Below are 18043 nucleotides of genomic sequence, written 5' to 3'. Positions count from 1 at the left end.
TCTTTTTAGTCTGGAGAAGAGAAGGCTGAGGGGGGATCTGATCAACACCTATAAATACTTAAAGGGTGGGTGTCAGGAGGATGGGGCCAGTCTTTTTTCAGTGGTGCCCAGGGACAGGACAAGAGGGAACAGGCACAAACTTGAACGTAAGAAGTTCCACCTAAACATGAGGAGGAACTTCTTTCCTGTGAGGGTGGCAGAGCCCTGGAAGAGGCTGCCCAGAGAGATGGTGGAGTCTCTGTCTCTGGAGACATTCCAAACCCGCCTGGACACGTTCCTGTGGGACCTGCTCTGGGTGGACCTGCTTTGGCAGGGGGTTGGACTGGATGATCTGCAGAGGTCCCTTCCAACCCCGTGTGATTCTGGGATTCTGTGAGGAGCTGGAATTAAGGTCATTTCTTACAGTGGGTGATCAGCTGTGCCACCGTCATTATCCCCACAGAAAGGAGCAACGCCTCCTGATTAAACACCCAATTTGTAACAAGCAGCAATTTCCAGTAGTGGGATCTCCTGAATTTGGCTGATCAATATTCACAGGGTTCTTCTTCCTGTGCCAGGGGCAGCGCTGGGAGCTGGAGATAAACCTGCTAATTGTTCTGGTTCAAAAAAAACCACACAGTTGTTTAATGATTGGGAAGTTCCGACTAGAAATTACTAACCAGGCTGCTGCTGGCAGGTTAATGAGAATTTGGACTAAATACCTCATCTGTTTCCAAGAGGCTACCAAACTGGGACGGGTGGCCGACACTCCAGAGGGCTGTGCCACCATCCAGCATGACCTGGACAGGCTGGAGAGCTGGGCAGAGAAGAACCTCATGAGGTTCACCAAAGGCAAGTGTAGCGTCCTGCACCTGGGGAGGAAGAACCCCAGGCATCAATATAGGTTAGGGGTGGATCTTCTGGAAAGCACTGCTGAGGAGAAGGATCTGGGAGTCCTGGTAGATAGTAAATTATCCATGAGCCAGCAATGTGCCCTTGTCACCAAGAGGGCCAATGGAATCCTGGGCTGCGTAGGGAAGAGTGTGGCCAGTAGGTGGAGGGAGGTCATTCTTCCCCTCTTCTCTGCACTGGTGAGGCCACAACTGGAATACTGTGTCCAGTTCTGGGCTCCCCAGTTCAAGAGAGACAGGGAACTACTGGAGAGAGTCCAGCGTGGGGCAACAAAGATGATGGAGGGATTGGAGCATCTCCCTTGTGAGGAAAGGCTGAGAGAGCTGGGGCTCTTTAGCCTGGAGAAGAGAAGGCTGAGGGGAGACCTTATCAATGCTTATAAGTATCTGAAGGGTGGGTTGAAGGAGGAGGGAGCCAGACTCTTCTCAGTGGTTCCCAGCGATAGGACGAGGGGCAATGGGCACAAGCTGGAACATGGGAAGCTCCATTCAAATATGAGGAAAATCTTCTTTCCGGTGAGGGTGCCAGAGCCCTGGAACAGGCTGCCCGGGGAGGTCGTGGAGTCCCCTTCTCTGGAGATCTTCAAGTCCCTCCTGGATGCAGCCCTGAGTGATGTGCTCTGGGCAACCCTGCTTCAGCAGGGGAGTTGAACTAGATGATCTCTAGAGGTTCCTTCCAACTCCGACAATTCCGTGATGATTTTGGGGGTTAAGTTGCCTCCCGATGTCCAGCTGAAAGCTTGTCTCCATTAAGCCTTTGAAAAAATGAGTTTGGAAGTGCTTTACTGAAAAAAAACCAAAACCATTTCAGATGTGACACAGCTCTGTTGCCTGCAGGCTCTGTCAGCGCGGAGCGTATTTTCGCTTGAAAATAAGACTTTTTTCTAAATCTGTAACACCTTGGCAGGGTATCGGGGGTTTAGATCAAGGGAAGCGAGATGACAAGAGGAGGCTTGCTCCGATCCGCCTGTGCTGTGCGAGGAGGAAACTGCAGATTCAAAGGGAATTAAAAAAAAAAAAAAAAAGGAGAGATAAGGAGGGGGGTGGGTGAGGGAATAATTTAATGAGAAGATAAGAGAAAAGCTTAAGGACTTTTGGAGCGGAAGATCTAGGGCAGAAAGCACAAGGGGTTGAGCAGAGCTCGAGGAGGAAGCTGAGGATGGGGAACCTGATGGTCTGGTTGAAAGAGGAGGAGGAGGGATGAAGGCAAGCTGGAGAGAACGGGGCAGAAAGGTGGTCTGGAGGCCAGGGACAGGGGACATCAGCCGGCTTTAATTGGCACCCACTTGTCCTGACTGGATTTGGGAGGGTTATTCCTGTCCCTGAATATCTACAACCCACTCCTGTCCAGTTCCTGGAACCGGGAGGCGTGGGCAGAGCTGCGGTGACGACGGGCTGGTGTCACATCGACGGGCTGGTGTCACATCGGCAGGACGGGGACATCTCAGCCCCACGACGACAGGGTGTTTTGCTCATAAATACATCAGAGGATGTTGCTTCCCGTCCTGAGGCTGCAGGAAATTGCACTAAAAGCAGTGTTATTTTGACTGAGCGGCCCAGGAAACGCTGCGAGTGGGTGCCTTCTTTTCTTACCTAATTATTTCCCTTCTTCGTGCTCAAAGGATGGACGTCTTGACTCCCTTTTTGTGGTGGTGGCCACGTAGGGACCAGTTTTTGTGCAAAGTTCTCTCGGGGGAGTTTCGCTTCCCCTTTCCTTTCCCTATCTCCGACAAACGGGGCTGAAACTTCACGGTCGGCAGCCTTTAAATAGGCGCCCCATTTGAAACGATGGAATTCCAGCTGGAAAACCAGTACGGAGCTGTGTTTCGTACCCGGTTCTGGCTGACTGGGAGCCGCTTCTCGCTTCCCATCTCTGCCGAGACTCCCAGAAAAGGGGAGGAAAACAGAAAAAGAGGAACAAATGAGCAATCGCTTGTGCAAATGAGGTGGTGTCAAGAACAAGAGCCCTGTGGCAGAGCGCCAAGGCTTGTCAGGGCACCATCGAGTTGTTCCAAAAAAAAGCTTTTCTTGCTGCTGTTTCCAGCTTCGCTGAGCGTTTCCCCCCTGGTGCCGTTGCGGGGGGGGGAGTCCTGCCCCTCGGGAGCTGCCCTGGAGGAGCCCGGGTGGGAAGAGAGGAGGCGACTGTGATAACGGCGTGTCGTAATCCACCCGCCACGGGCAGGGGAAGCTTCTGAAGATAACCCCTTGTGAGGCTGATCCGAATGATCTGGCCTGAAATGGTAGTGGGTTTTTACGTGTTTTCTTCTTATTTTTGAAGAACAGTTGGGTAAGTCTTGGTCTAAACTGTGGATGGTCAAGCAGTGGTTGTGAGTGCTCGGTGTCTTCTCCAGGCACCATCAGATAATCATGGAATGATTTGGGTCGGAAGGGACCTTGAAGACCATCTCGTTCCCATGCTGCCCTGGGCAGGGACACCTCCCACCACACCAGGTTGCTCCAAGCCCCCTCCAACCTGGCCTTGAACCCCTCCAGGGATGGGGCAGCCACAGCTTCTCTGGGCAACCTGGGCCAGGCTCTCACCACCCTCACAGCAAAGAAGTTCTTCCCCACATCTCATCTCCATCTCCCCTCTTTCAGTGTCAAACCCTTCCCCCTCCTCCTATGGCTCCCCTCCCTGATCCAGAGTCCCTCCCCAGCTTTCCTGGAGCCCCTTGAGGGACTGGAAGGGGCTCGAAGGTCTCCCCGGAGCCTTCTCTTCTCCAGGCTGAACCCCCCCAACTCTCACAGCAGAGGGGCTCCTAACATCCCTCTAACAACCACCCCGCTCTTTTGGTGCGATATTTTAAACATCTATATTTTTATGTGCCTTATTACAACTTCCCATTTGGCTTTTCCTTTGACCTCAGCTCTGTCTCTCACCTCTCCTGGCTCCAGGCGATGCTGTGGAGAAGCGTTTCGGACCTGGGTACACGATTCCTGGTGTAACAGCTACAAAACCGGGTTGATGGTGCAGCCGAGTGGGTGCTGAGGCATCTTTAGTTACCTCCATGTGGTACCTGGACATTTCAGCGAGTGGATAATGCTTTAAAATATTTTAGTTGCTGCTTTCGGTACTTTTTCCGAACTTCATGCCGACACCGGTCTGCAGATACTGTAGGTAATTACCTGCAGTCTCCCAGGCAATTAGCATAGTTTCTAATTAACCATTCTCTTATTCTGCCCTATCTTGTCTTGTTCCCAAGTGGCAGGTTTTGGCCTGAATTCTCTGACACGGTGCTGGGTGAAAACTAGATTACGGGTGCTGGGTGAAAACTAGAATATTTTTACGTGGATGTTTTCCTCCTCTTTGCTTTCAAGCTCTGGCCGCGGGGCATCGTCCTCCCGATGCTTTCCTTTGATTCCCCTCGAGTAGCATCCCCTTGGGATCACAGCTCAGGTTTGTGAAGGGAGTTTTTTCGTCGGTGGCTCTGTCTTAGCTGGCCCAAATGAGCATTCAGATGGGTAAAGGTAATACCCAACACCCCCCTTTCCTGGAGATCCTCCTCTCTTACCTCGTTTTCTGCTCCATCTGCCAAAAATCCAGCTAAACGCGAGGGGGGAGGAGGCAGAATTCTGCAAAAAAAAGGCATTTATTATTTTTTTTTTTTTTAAATCTAGGTTCCACCTGCTTTTTTCCTGCTGCGGGAAGACCTGGCTGTAGGTGATTAATTCTGTATGAGCTGTCAACCCAGGCAGGAAAAACCCCGTTTGTGTTTTCAAACTGGCACTTTCAGGTGCTTGGGATGATGTTTCTGGAAAGCTTGGGGTTTGGTGGGTGCAAATCTCGACCCGTTTGGGTACCAGACCCCCATCTTTCTGCCCCCTTTGGCACCTTGGCATCTTTTCTCTCCTCCCTGGCAAAGGCTGGGCTTTTGTTTGCTGCTCTGCCCTGGGGCGTGATGGTGACAGCCCCCCCTCCCTCCGCCTTCCCGGAGCCTAGGCTGCGGATAAGAAATGCTTTGTATGAATCTTTCAGAGCCCTTTTTGGCCTTGAAAGCGTCTTTTTTTTTTTTTTTTTTTTTTTTCTTCCAGCGCTAAAAGGGAACACGGCTGAATTTGTTAGGAAAATACCATCGCAGGGCTCGTGTGAGCCTGTGGAGGAGGGGAAAAACTCTCTTTATCTTCAGCAGCTCAAAGCTGTTCCCCTTCGGAACATCCCTCTCCTGCCCCCAGTGTTTTTTAGAGTGTCTGAGATGGGACCACACTGAAACTGGGAGGTTTTTCTGCTGGGGCTGGAACCGATCCTTGCCCACGCAGGTATTGAACCAGTGCCAGGATGGCCTGGGAAAGCTTGGGGACGGGTGTCACCCGGACAAACACCGCTTACGCCGCAGGCTTTTGCTCAGCTTTTTTTTTTTTTTTTTGGTATTTTAAGGGTGAAAAAAAAAAAAAAAAAAAGGGAGACAAACCCAAAGTGTCTTTTCTCGAGCTTGTGTTTGCCAGGCAGTGGTGGTGGAAGCGTGAGAAATAGTTGGCTCTGTAAACAGGAGGGACGGGAACGCGGCAACCTCGGCGTCTGACGGGAGCCGTGGGGCGAAGGAGACTGTGAAAAAGGGGGAGGAGGGGGGGGGGTTGGGGTTCAAACCCCGTGGGGCTGGAGGAAGATTCAGTAAGATCTACATCCTCAGTTCCCAAAATAATTTTGAGGAGGAACATCTTTAAACTTTCGGACAGACCCAAGCTGGGGGTTATGAGTTGCTCGAAATCATGAGTCTCAGACCGTGCTTTTCCAGGTTTTTTTCGAGTTTCACTGAATCCGTGGAGGGAAACAAGTGGGAATCGGCGCAGTTGGGCTCTGCAAACTGGTTTTCTCAGGTGTCCACAAGCCCAGTGGCCTCGGGCAAGGTGAGGGCCAGCTGGAGGAGGCCATACATCCTTGGGCTGCTACCGAGAAATCCCCCCTCTGCTGGGTCTTCCAACTGCTTCAGCCTTTCTGTGGGGTCTGGTATTTATTTTCCCTTCGAATCTCCCTGGAATTAATCTCGGCAAAGCTTATTTTTTTTTGAAGGCAGCTCGTGGATGGAGCTTCATCTGCTCCACCTTGTTCCCCCCAAGGGCCATGCCAGCGTTCGCGAGGGGCGCTTTGCAATTCCCTGGCTCCCTTCGCCCCTAAAGAGCCTGAATTGGGAATCACACCAGTTTTGCTGCCCAAACTTCTGCTGCCGAAAAGCCGGCAATTAGGAGCAGATGCTTTACAGCTTCATTTATCATTTCAGCCGTGGCACGTTTATCCCTTGGGTGGTTCGGGGCAGCTGTGTGACCCGTATCAAAGCCAAGTTGCTGGGTCAGGTCTCCCATCAGCTTTTTCAACCAGCTAAACTCATACTGGTAGGAAAAAAGCGGGGGGGAAAGGGTGGAAATCTGGGCACATTATTTCCTCAGCGGAAATATTTCTTAAGAGAAGCCTAACGAAGGTAAGAACCTTCTAAATTCTGTTTTACTGAAATTAAAGCCGGTCCCAAGTTTTGGGCGCTGTGTTTCTGGTGACAGAGTAGGTCATAAAGGGGTCATCCCATGAAACAGGAGAGAGAGGAAGGAGAGGAATTGGCCCTTTCTGGGCTAAAACCACTCGTGGGATGGAAGCTCTTTGAGAAAAGCCCCGGATGAGCGCGTGCAGGAGGTTGGGTTCTTCCAGGGCTCGGAAAATAGCTCGGTGCTCTGCAAAGATGCTGGTGGTACCGGCCAGAGGAGGTGACGAAGCTGATGGAGGAGGGAAACGTCTCTGGTGAGGAAGGCGAGTGGAAATTTGGGGTTGTTGGTACAGCTTTCGGGTGCAAAGGGAAGGAGCGATCCCTGCCTGGCAACGGGTCTGGGATAACAACGCTTGGCTGGGAGGGCAGGGTTTATTCCACCACTGAAATCTCAGTTACACAGTGCTGTGTTGATTAAAAACCGCTCCTGATAAAGACGTGTCCTGTCCCTTCCCAGCGGAGCGACCCTCCATCGCCTTCCCCTTAACGGGGATAACAAGTTGCGAGGTGTCACTGGCTGGAGCTGCTGGGAACGGTGTGTATCCCTGAGTTACGTGCCCCAGAGCCTGGCTTTAAAGGGAACTTGCTGTAGTTGGGGTGTCGGTGGGCGCTTTGCCTTGATGCTGCGGAGAAACAAAGGGTTGGAGCCCCTCTGCTGTGAGGACAGGCTGAGAGAGTTGGGGGGGTTCAGCCTGGAGAAGAGAAGGCTCCGGGGAGACCTTCCAGCGCCTTCCAGTCCCTCAAGGGGCTCCAGGAAAGCTGGGGAGGGACTCTGGATCAGGGAGGGGAGCCATAGCAGGAGGGGGAAGGGTTTGACACTGAAAGAGGGGAGATTGAGCTGAGATGTGGGGAAGAACTTGTTTGCTGTGAGGGTGGTGAGAGCCTGGCCCAGGTTGCCCCGAGAAGCTGTGGCTGCCCCATCCCTGGAGGGGTTCAAGGCCAGGTTGGAGGGAGCTTGGAGCCACCTGGTGTGGTGGGAGGTGTCCCTGCCCAGGGCAGGAGGGTGGGAACTAGATGATCTTCAAGGTCCCTTCAGACCCAAACCATTCCATGGTATGAAACAGCTTCCTCCGTTGCGTGGCATCAGGGAGCCGTCAAGGACTGTGTTAGTTTGCTGTTGCTAAAGGAGGTGAACGAATCTGCCTCTTCTGGGGGTAGTTCTTGAAGCTTAATTCTTTCCTCCTGCCTCGTTTGACGTACCCTTGCCCTTTAAAAGCCAGCCGCGGGATTTATTGCCTTGTGCTTTGATGCGAAAGACCTTGACTGCTTTGAATTGCCCCAAGAGATACCGGTCTTGGCACGGCTTCGGCGGCAGCAGCGCTTCCCGTGTTTGCTGCTTATCAGGCCCCAGTTCGCTGAGCCCTACCCAGCGCGTGGGGCAAGGTCGTGTGGGGAAGGGTTAAAAATCACCCCACAAAACCCACAAAATCAATCCTTGGCGATGAGGGAAGGGGGGGGGATGTTTGTTTGCTGCGTGTTCGAGGTCTGTCCTGTGTGAAAACGGTGAATAAATTCCCTGATGAAACGCTGAACTGATGAAACGCCGTTCTTCTGCAGTTTATAAAAGATTCATGGCCATCACGCAGCCTAAAAAAAGCCCGTCTTGTGTTGTCTCTTCTGGTTTTAGTTACCTGAATGACTTGGATAGAATATCCCAGCCGACCTACATTCCCACCCAGCAGGACGTTCTGCGGACCAGAGTTAAAACCACCGGCATCGTGGAAACCCACTTCACCTTCAAGGACCTGTACTTCAAGTAAGCCAAGCCCCCTGGGGGCTACGGGGGTGTCTTGGGGGCCTGGTGGGTTGTCACCACCCACACACACCCCCCCTGTGCTGCAAAACCTCCTCTCCTCCCCCTCCTCTTCCTCTTCCTCCTCCTCCTCCTCGCCGCCGTTGCGCTCCCTCTCTCCCTGGCATCGCTCACTGGGGAGACCGGTTTGACTTTTATTTGCCTTCTTCTGTTCTTTCCAGCTGCTTTTCTGTTGGAATCGCAGACACAGGTACCGGCTGCTTGTTTACAGGATGCCCCCCCCCCTTGCCCCCCCTCAAAAGAAAAAACCCCAAACAATACTAAAAGGACACTGACTCCTGGATTTTTGAGTTTGAATTTAACTCTTTCCTGCGAAGCGGGAGATGAGGGCTCTCCCCATGGTCCCAGCTTCAACTCTGGGCTGCCTGGTCTTCTCCAGGAGGCTGTAGGTGACACTGGGGACCGGCTGCCTTGATGTGACACCGCAGGGGATGGGACATCCCTGTCCCCTCCGCCTTCTAAATCCAGTCCCTTCAGGGCTTGGGCCTGGCAGTGTCCCTTTACTATCACTAACGGAGCTTCCTCTAACCCCGTAGCGGCTGCTCGCCTGCCCTTTAGCTCTCCTCCTCCCCGCTCTCCCTCCGCTCGTTAGAAAATCCTCATTAGATCCTGGCTTTGGATCCCGTGCGGGCTCCTGCCAAACAGCCCGGAGCCCCGTGGGGTCGGGCATTTGTGTCCCGTTACGTGGGTGTCGGAAAAGGCAGCGCCTCTCTCTTGGGCGACTTCCCTTCCTCTGTCACAGCGTTTTCAAGCCCGTGTTGCTCTGAGCCTTTAAATAAGCATTGATTTGCTTATTTTTTATTTAGCTTGTGTTTGAAAACAGTTTGAAAGCGCTAAAGTTTGAAAGCAAAAAAGCCGAGTGTGACTGTATAATCCCAGTTATAAAATCTGATCCGTTTGCACGCTTTTTTGGGGGAGAAGAGTCGCGTTTTGGCTTCGGAACCGTCTTAACTCAACGTTTTAACAAAAATGCCGGAACGCTTTTGCATCACTGAGCTCTTTCCGTGGCTTCTGGTTCCTTCGTCCGGGGGAAAAACCTCGTCTCCTGCCGTGATGTATTGGGATTAGCCTTTCCAGCTGCGGCCTGTGATGCGCTGCTTAAAAATCCTCCCCGTCTGACTAACGGAGGCGTGAGCTGGAGGCGACGGGGGTTTTATCGTTTAATGGTTAAACCCTTCCTTTCCGAGGGGAAGGGGCTGCTCCTCCCCGGTGCCGAGAGGGGAATCGCTCTTTCCCCGGCCCTCCTGGAGTCATGGATCACGTGCGGAGCCCGAGACGCGCCGCGTCCCCTCTCGGAGGGATTTGCTCCACCAAGGGAAGCATTAATACATCTTAAACCCCGAAGCTGCCATCGTTCCCGCGACGGGAGCCTTGATGGCCGATCTCGGCTGTGACTAAGGGGCCGAGGTGGCCTCGGCAGAGCTGTGACTCCCAATTGGGATTAGCTTGGCCACGCCGAGATGTCAGGGAAGCTGGTCCTTTCCGGATGGCTCGGCGCTAACGGCGAGTTAGTACTGGCAAATGAGGGAAGCCAGTAAATACCCCGTATCCTCACGAAGATCTTCATCTTTCCCCCTGTGGTCCACGGGGAGGGTTTATCTTAAAGAGGAGCCGGGATTTGGCTGAACAGCACTTCTGCCTCCTTTGGCATCATTAAATTATATTGCTTTTGGCCCAGCCCGGGCGGTTTCCCTCCCGCCTGCCTGTTTGCTCTGATAACAAATCGATGGTTATGATTTTTCATAGCTCTTGGGTATCGACTTGTATTTGGCTTCATTTAATTAAGTCACAGCCCATCGGGACATGCCGGGCAATCCCTCTCCTCGTCCAAAGCAGAAGGTTGTAACCGTGTGAGACATCTTTTTTTATACACAGAAATTCTGTCAGCAGCCCTGCAGCCTTCAAACTTCAGATTATTTTGGGGTGGTTTGTTTTTTTTTTTTAATACATGAAACTGCTTCTTAACCCCATTAACTCTTTTCCTGGGCCCCGGTAGTGGAGGGCAGGGGAGCGTGTTCCAGCTAATCCCCCGTCAGAGCCGGTGTAAATGAACTGGAAGCGCTGACGGTGAGGAGGTGTTTGGAGTCCGGTCGAGCAAATGGATGGTTGCTAAGGAAATAGGAGGCAGAGAACAAAATAAGCGTGGCCGGGTGAATCAGCAGAGTTCTGGAGAGCCGTGGAGGTAACCTCTGGTTCCTCCTGCTGAAAATGTCCTAAAGAAAAAGGACTTTAAAATCCAGAGGGATTTAAAGGGAGGGCTCGGAGCTGTTGGCCTGGCCGACAGCAGGCTCTGTGTGTGTTTTCCCCAAACCCTGCTTTTTTAGAGTCCTCAGCGGAGCCTCCTCCGTCCCCCGACATGGTGGCCGGGGAGGGAGGTCTCTGTAGCTTCTGAGATGGTTCTCCTGCCTCTCCCAGGATGTTTGATGTTGGTGGCCAACGGTCGGAGCGGAAGAAGTGGATCCACTGCTTTGAAGGCGTGACGGCAATTATCTTCTGCGTGGCCCTCAGCGATTACGACCTCGTCTTGGCCGAGGATGAGGAGATGGTACGTGATGGAGGCGTTTCCAACCCTGGCCTGCACGGGGCTGGAGAAGTGAGGTGGAATCAGGGGGTGGGCATGTCTCTGGCTGGTTCATCTTGTTACGGTTCTTCAAGGGCTGTGAAGAAAAGCACTTCCTTGCAGCAGCCTGTGGTATCTTGCTCCAGAAATGGATAAATATTATCACAGAATGGTTTGGGTTGGAAGGGACCTTGGAGCCCCTGCAGTGCCACCTCCTGCAGTGCACACCTCCCACCAGACCAGATTGCTCCAGGTCGCCTCCAACCTGGCCTTGAACCCCTCCAGGGATGGGGCAGCCACAGCTTCTCTGGGCAACCTGGGCCAGGCTCTCACCACCCTCACAGCAAAGAAGTTCTTCCCCACATCTCATCTCCATCTCCCCTCTTTCAGTGTCAAACCCTTCCCCCTCCTCCTATGGCTCCCCTCCCTGATCCAGAGTCCCTCCCCAGCTTTCCTGGAGCCCCTTTAGGGATTGGAAGGGGCTGGAAGGTCTCCCCAGAGCCTTCTCTTCTCCAGGCTGAATCCCCCCAACTCACTCAGCCTGTCCTCCCAGCAGAGGGGCTCCAGCCCTCCCAGCATCTCCGTGGCCTCCTCTGGCCCCGCTCCAACAGCTCCATGTTCTTCTGATGTTGGTGGCCCCAGAGCTGGAGGCAGCACTGGGGGGTGTCTCCCCAGAGCGGAGTAGAGGGGCAGTATCCCCCCCCTCGCCCTGCTGGCCACGCTGCTGGGGATGCAGCCCAGGGTGCTGGGGGCTTTCTGTGCTGCCAGCGCACGGTGCTGGGGCATGTGGAGCTTCTCACCCACCAATAACAATCAGGACAGGAGATTTTTCTCCAGGCCCTGGTCACAGGGAGGTGCTGTGAGTTGTCCCTATAGCCTGTTCCCTGGAGGTAAGTACCTCCTTGGAGGAACAAACACATCCTGGAGGAGTCAGAGAATGAGGAGGTGACCTGTCCCCTGCTCAGGGCTGTGCTCATGCTCTTCCTGATGTGGTGGCAGTGACGATATGTTGATGACACTCGACTCTTTATTCTGGCCTTTGCACAAAGCCTGTTCGTCCCCCCCGCCCCGTCCTCCCTGAATAACTCTGGAATGAGGCATCACCCCCCCTTCTTGTTTTTATTTTCCAGAACCGGATGCACGAGAGCATGAAACTCTTTGACAGCATCTGTAACAACAAGTGGTTTACGGACACGTCCATCATTCTCTTCTTGAACAAGAAAGACCTGTTTGAGGAGAAGATTAAGAAGAGCCCCCTGACGATCTGCTACCCCGAGTACACAGGTACGGCCGGGCCACTGACACCCCGCTTTACTTGCCACCGGGGCCAGGAACGAGTCAGTTAAAGCCTATACAATCCAGGATAACTTAAAAAAACTTATCTTTTTTCCCCCCATTCCCTTAGCTCTTGGGCAGCATCTTTGGGCTCTCCAGTTCGCTGGTAGCTCAAAAGGGATGTGCTCCCGCACATCTGCGGTTCGGAACAGCCTTTCTCCGTGTGTTTTATGGCCTGGAGTACGAATAGCAAAGTGTCACACTCCAGCAAATCAAGGTCGCTCCCATTTCCCATACGTTATTAGGACAATACTTTGATTTAACCTCATTTTCAGAGGATGAGAAACTTCTCCACGCCCTGGGGATGGTGGTTTTCCACCTCATGTTTCAACGACGGCCCGTCCCGCACGGGGACGGTGCTTCGCTGCGGCGTTGCTGGAGGCATTTTGATTTCCTTCAAACCTCCTTATTCCTGTCACTCGTCAATCTTCTGACCCAACTACGTGTTTCTAGCATGAAGTGTAAATATTCATAGAATCATAGAATTGTCTGGGTGGGAAGGGACCTTTAAAGATCATCGAGTCCAACCATCAACCTAACCCTGACAAAACCCATCACTAAACCATGTCTCTAAGCTCTATGTCAACCCGGCTTTTGAATCCCTCCAGGGATGGTGACTCCACCACTGCCCTGGGCAGCCCGATCCAAGGCTTAATAACCCTTTCAGTGTAAAAATTGTTCCTAATCTCCAATCTGAACCTCCCCTGGCACAACTTGAGGCCGTTTCCTCTTGTCCCATCGCCTGTTCCTTGGGAGAAGAGACCGACCCCCCCTGGCTACACCCTCCTTTCAGGGAGTTGGAGAGAGCGAGAAGGTCTCCCCTCAGCCTCCTTTTCTCCAGGCTGAACACCCCCAGCTCCCTCAGCCGCTCCTCACAAGCTCTCCAGCCCCTTCTCATTGTGCTCCAGACCCCTCACCAGCTCTGTTGCCCTTCTCTGGACCCACTCCAGCCCCTCAATGTCTTTTTTTTTTTGTGGTGAGGGGCCCAAAACTGGACACAGCCCTCGAGGTGGTACCTCACCAGTGCCCAGTCCAGGGGGATGATCCCTTCCCGAGTCCTCCTCACCACGCTGTTCCTGATCCAGGCCAGGATGCTGGTGGCCTTCTTGGCCACCTGGGCACACTGCTGGCTCATGTTCAGCCGACAGTCGACCAACACCCCCAGGTCCTTTTCCACCAGGCAGCTCCAGCCGCTCTGCCCCAAGCCTGGAGCATCCATGGGGTTGGTGTGACCCAAGTGCAGGACCCTGCACTTGGCCTTGTTGAACCTCATCCCGTTGGCCTCGTCCCATCCATCCAGCCTGTCCAGATCCTTCTGCAAACAATCAGAATGAGTGACTTCTCCAAGGTCACCCACCAGAAGCTGGAAATAAACTTCAGCTTTACCAGAAGGGGTTAATGGTGGATTTGGATTTGTAGCTGGATAAGGCAGATGGTTGCAAGCAGCTTAATATGGTCTTAAAAGATCTCTCTCTGCTGTGAACTCCTGGCCAAAGTAAGGGATCGGGTCTTTTTCAGGCTCCAACACGTACGAGGAAGCCGCTGCCTACATCCAGTGTCAGTTTGAGGATCTGAACCGCAGGAAAGACACCAAGGAGATCTACACACACTTCACCTGCGCCACCGACACCAAGAACGTTCAGTTCGTCTTCGACGCCGTCACGGACGTCATCATCAAAAACAACCTGAAGGAGTGCGGGCTTTATTGAGGGCGCTGGAAGAAGGTAAAGCCGAGCCCTCTCCTTGGTTTTAAAAGCCTTTTTTTTTTTTGTTTGTTTGGGTTTTTTGGGGGGGTGGGGGTGGTTTTGCCTCGTTCCTCGCTCACCGTCGCCCTTTTCTTTCTTTTTCAGTTTGAAACGGCGGCGTTTTTTTGTGACCCGGACTCTTTGCCACCTGGCGGGGGACGGCTGCGAGCGTGAAGAGGACCAGGGGGAACCGCAAACAGCATGCAGAATCCTTGCATTCTTTAGCACAAATCTTCTCTATTAGGGGACCTTTTTTTTTTTTTTTTTTTTAATTTTTAAAAAATTGAGACGGGAAGGTCGGAGTTAGGTCAAGGTGAAAACAACCCTTTAGCGTGACCGGATCCCGTCCCCGGCCGGGTGACGATCTCAAACCTGTACAGCCGGTGTGGAGTCGAGGTGTTGGATTCCACGCCTTCGATATGTAGCTTTCTCTCTCTCTTTTTCTCTCTTTTTTTTTTTTTTGGGTTAACAAACCACCACTAGTTTCTTTTTAAGGTTTGGTTGTTGTTTATTTTTATTCTTATTTTTTTTTATTTTTATTTTTTCTTTCCCATCCAGAAAAACTATATAAACTTGACTAAATTTTATTTCCTCTCTCCGCAAACGAAACCTTGTTTTAAAAAATAAAAATTTAAAAAAAAAAAAAACAACAACAAAAACCACAAAAATAACATCAATTAACTATGCACACGTGAGCGGATCGTGCGGAAAGAATTCCTCGTAGCGGGAAACTCTTGCTGGGTTTTTTTTAACGCTCGGGATGGGTGGGATTTCGTATTTTTGCCGCTTAAAGGATCCTTGTGGCTCTTAAAGGCTTTTTCCTGGTGATTTGTTCCCGTCCCCTCTCCCCCCCGGGGGGAGATTTTATTCTGCATAAATTTTGGCCTGGGGAGGGGGGGGGGGAGAATAAAAGGCTGAGCTCCCCACGGGACGGCAAACGCGCTGCCGCTGCAGGGCTATTAAATCGACCGCTTGGCTAGTCTTTATTTGCATTTTTTATGCCCTTTTTTTCGGTCTAAAAGGTAGGGAATTTTTATAAAAAGGGGGGGGCGACTCGCCCTGCCTTGCCCACCGCCTTTATCGGGGTGTCATCGTCCCCCCCCCTCCCTCCGCTGTCCCCAAGAGCATGCCTTTACTTTGTATATGTGGTGCCAAACACACACACACCCCCCCCCAAACACACACACACCCCCTCCTCGTTTTTACTGTAGTGATGTTCATGAACCCCCCCCTGCCCCCGAACCCCCCCACCCTCCCAGTACATTCCTTCGCTGAACCAGTGCATTCGGGACCCCTCTCTCCCAGTTTGTCACGTGTACAGTTCCCAGCTGTAGTTGTTGGCGGTATTAAAATGGTGAGTTCCAACGGTTTTAGCCTTTTTTTTTTTTTTTGGGGGGGGAGGGGGGGGGGGAGTGGGTGTGTTTTTTGGTTTTTTTTCTTCTTCTCTCCTTTAATTCTGACTTTTTTTTCCCCTTTTTTGGGCTTCGCTGGAGAATGAAGGTGGGCGCTTCGGTGGGAAACGGGGGGGAAATTTAAACTCCTTGGTGGGAAATGGGGGGAATTTTAAGCTCTTTGGTGGGAAATGGGGGGAATTTTAAGCTCTTTGGTTGAAAATAGGGGGGAATTTTTAGTGCTTTGGTGGGAAATGGGGGGAATTTTAAGCTCTTTGGTGGGAAAGGGGGGTATTTTTAAGCTCTTTGGTTGAAAATGGAAATTTTAAGCTCTTTGGTGGGAAATGGGGGGAATTTTAAGCGCTTTGGTGGAAAATGGGGGTAATTTTTAGCGCTTTTGTGGGAAATGGGGATAATTTTAAACTCCTTGGTGGGAAATGGGGGGATTTTTAGTGACTTGTTTGGAAATGGGGGTAATTTTAAGCGCTTTGGTGGGAAATGGGGGTAATTTTAAGCTCTTTGGTTGAAAATGGGGGAAATTTTAAGCTCTTTGGTGGGAAATGGGAAGAATTTTAAGCGCTTTGGTGGGAAATGGGGGGAATTTTAAGCGCTTTGTTCAGAAATGGGGGGAATTTTAAGCTCCTTGGTGGGAAATGGGGGGAATTTTAAGCTCTTTGGTGGGAAATGGGGGGAATTTTAAACTCCTTGGTGGGAAATGGGGGGAATTTTAAGCTCTTTGGTGGGAAATGGGAAGAATTTTAAGCGCTTTGGTGGGAAATGGGGGGAATTTTAAGCGCTTTGTTCAGAAATGGGGGGAATTTTAAGCTCCTTGGTGGGAAATGGGGGTAATTTTTAGTGCTTTGGTGGAAAATGGGGGAAATTTTTAGCGCTTTGATGGGAAATGGGGGGAATTTAACTTCTTTGGTGGGAAATGGGGGGAATTTAACTTCTTTGGTGGGAAATGGGGATAATTTTAAGCTCTTCAGTGGGAAATGGGGGGAATTTTAAGCTCCTTGGTGGAAAATGGGGGTAATTTTTAGCACTTTGGTGGAAAATGGGGGTAATTTTTAGTGCTTTTGTGGGAAATGGGGATAATTTTAAACTCCTTGGTGGGAAATGGGGGGATTTTTAGTGACTTGTTTGGAAAGGGGGTAATTTTAAGCGCTTTGGTGGGAAATGGGGGTAATTTTAAGCTCTTTGGTTGAAAATGGGGGAAATTTTAAGCTCTTTGGTGGGAAATGGGAAGAATTTTAAGCGCTTTGGTGGGAAATGGGGGGAATTTTAAGCGCTTTGTTCAGAAATGGGGGGAATTTTAAGCTCCTTGGTGGGAAATGGGGGTAATTTTAAGCTCTTCGGTGGGAAATGGGGGGAATTTTAAGCTCCTTGGTGGGAAACGGGGGTAATTTTTAGCGCTTTGATGGGAAATGGGGGGAATTTTAAGCACTTTGGTGGGAAATGGGGGGAATTTAACTTCTTTGGTGGGAAATGGGGATAATTTTAAGCTCTGGTGGGAAATGGGAGTAATTTTAAGCTCTTTGGTGGGAAATGGGGTGTCATTGTAAGCGCTTTGGTGAGAAGCGGGTGTAATTTTAATCTCTTTGGTGGGAAACGGGGATAATTAATGGGTGTACTGGTGCTGTATCGCTCAGGACCGTCAGTGCTCTCCGTGCAGCCCCTTCTGCCGCCCCCCCAGGACTGGGATTATGCTGGAAAACACCCGCCACCCGGTCCTTCCCGGGGGTCGTTGGCAGATGCGGAGTTTTCTGCTTATTTCTAGCACGATTCTCGCTGCCCCTTTTAAACCTTGGGGGATGGGGGGGGAAATAACTGCTCTGGATGCCCTTAGTGATGTGGATGTAGCCCCTTCCGAAGCCCCTTGCCTAGAAATACCGGATGAGGTGCTTTGGGGGCGGTTGTGGATGCTGTAAATCCCTACCCCGTGGTTCCTGCCCTGCTCTATACTCCGTAAAGAGTGTATTTCTGTACAGGGAAGCTTTCCCAAGCCGCCCTGAGCCTCACGATTCCCTTTTGGCCACCACCGGAGGCTTTACTCCAACAGGGGACAACTCGCCCTTTAAACAAACTCATCCAAACCTCCCCGGTAATTACCTTCCCCGGTAATTAATTGCTCCCTGATGGGTGCTGGAGCTGCAGCAGAATCTGGCCCCTCGAGGGTGATGTTTTATCTTTCCCGGGTGTGAGGGGGCTTTGCCTGGGAAGGGTTTGTTGTTTTTTTTCGGTTGGTGGTGGCCTTGGTGGCACTTGGCACCTGGGTCTCCATCCCCACCGGGTGCCCGGGAGGGTGGTGGTCTCTTTCTGCCGTACGTGGACCACCGGTGGGAATCAGTCTGGGTGGGAATCAACACGGAATGGGCGCAAAGAACATGAAATATTCCTCCATCCGAGCTCTGGAACTACAAAACATCCCTTGATCCTCTCGGAGAGGGGAAGGGGGCTCGGGAACAGTCACCCCGGTGGAAGGGAGGTGGGAGAAATGACAGGCGTCCGTGCGTGTCATGCCTATTTCTTTATTTTTTGAGTCGTTTTGGGTGGTTTTTTTCCTACAGCGAGAGGGGAGCTGGGGGGGAGCGGGGGGGGTGGGGGTGTCTCTGCAGCGAGGAGCCAGAGGACGAGGGGCTTGGGGCTACGGCACCAGCCTGGGCTTATTTACAAACAGTGAAAGAGCAAATCCAGCTCTAAATAGCAGAACGAAAAAGAAAATAAAATAAATAATCTTTCAATTAACCATTTCCTCTTTATCCAGCCCCTTCTTCTTCTCCGGAAGGGATCGAGCCTAACGCACGTACTCCTGCCCCCACCCCCCATCCTCTGCCCCCC

General features: G+C 51.8%; 1 protein-coding gene across 1 annotated transcript in view; it reads left to right on the top strand.

Moving 5' to 3' along the window:
* GNAI3 (G protein subunit alpha i3) overlaps nt 1-15178 on the top strand; it is a 42666-nt gene extending 27488 nt beyond the window's left edge. The window contains exons 5-9 of the mRNA XM_074163350.1: nt 7989-8117; nt 10590-10719; nt 11865-12018; nt 13588-13793; nt 13920-15178. Of these exons, the coding sequence (XP_074019451.1) occupies nt 7989-8117; nt 10590-10719; nt 11865-12018; nt 13588-13778 (604 nt within the window). The 3' untranslated portion in view covers nt 13779-13793; nt 13920-15178. The remainder of the gene's footprint in view (nt 1-7988; nt 8118-10589; nt 10720-11864; nt 12019-13587; nt 13794-13919) is intronic.
* Nucleotides 15179-18043: the final 2865 nt, after the last annotated feature.

This window comes from Numenius arquata, chromosome 24, assembly GCF_964106895.1.
Source record: "Numenius arquata chromosome 24, bNumArq3.hap1.1, whole genome shotgun sequence".
In the NCBI taxonomy this organism is placed as follows: Eukaryota; Metazoa; Chordata; class Aves; order Charadriiformes; family Scolopacidae; genus Numenius; species Numenius arquata.
This window is presented reverse-complemented; position numbering and strand designations above follow the sequence as displayed.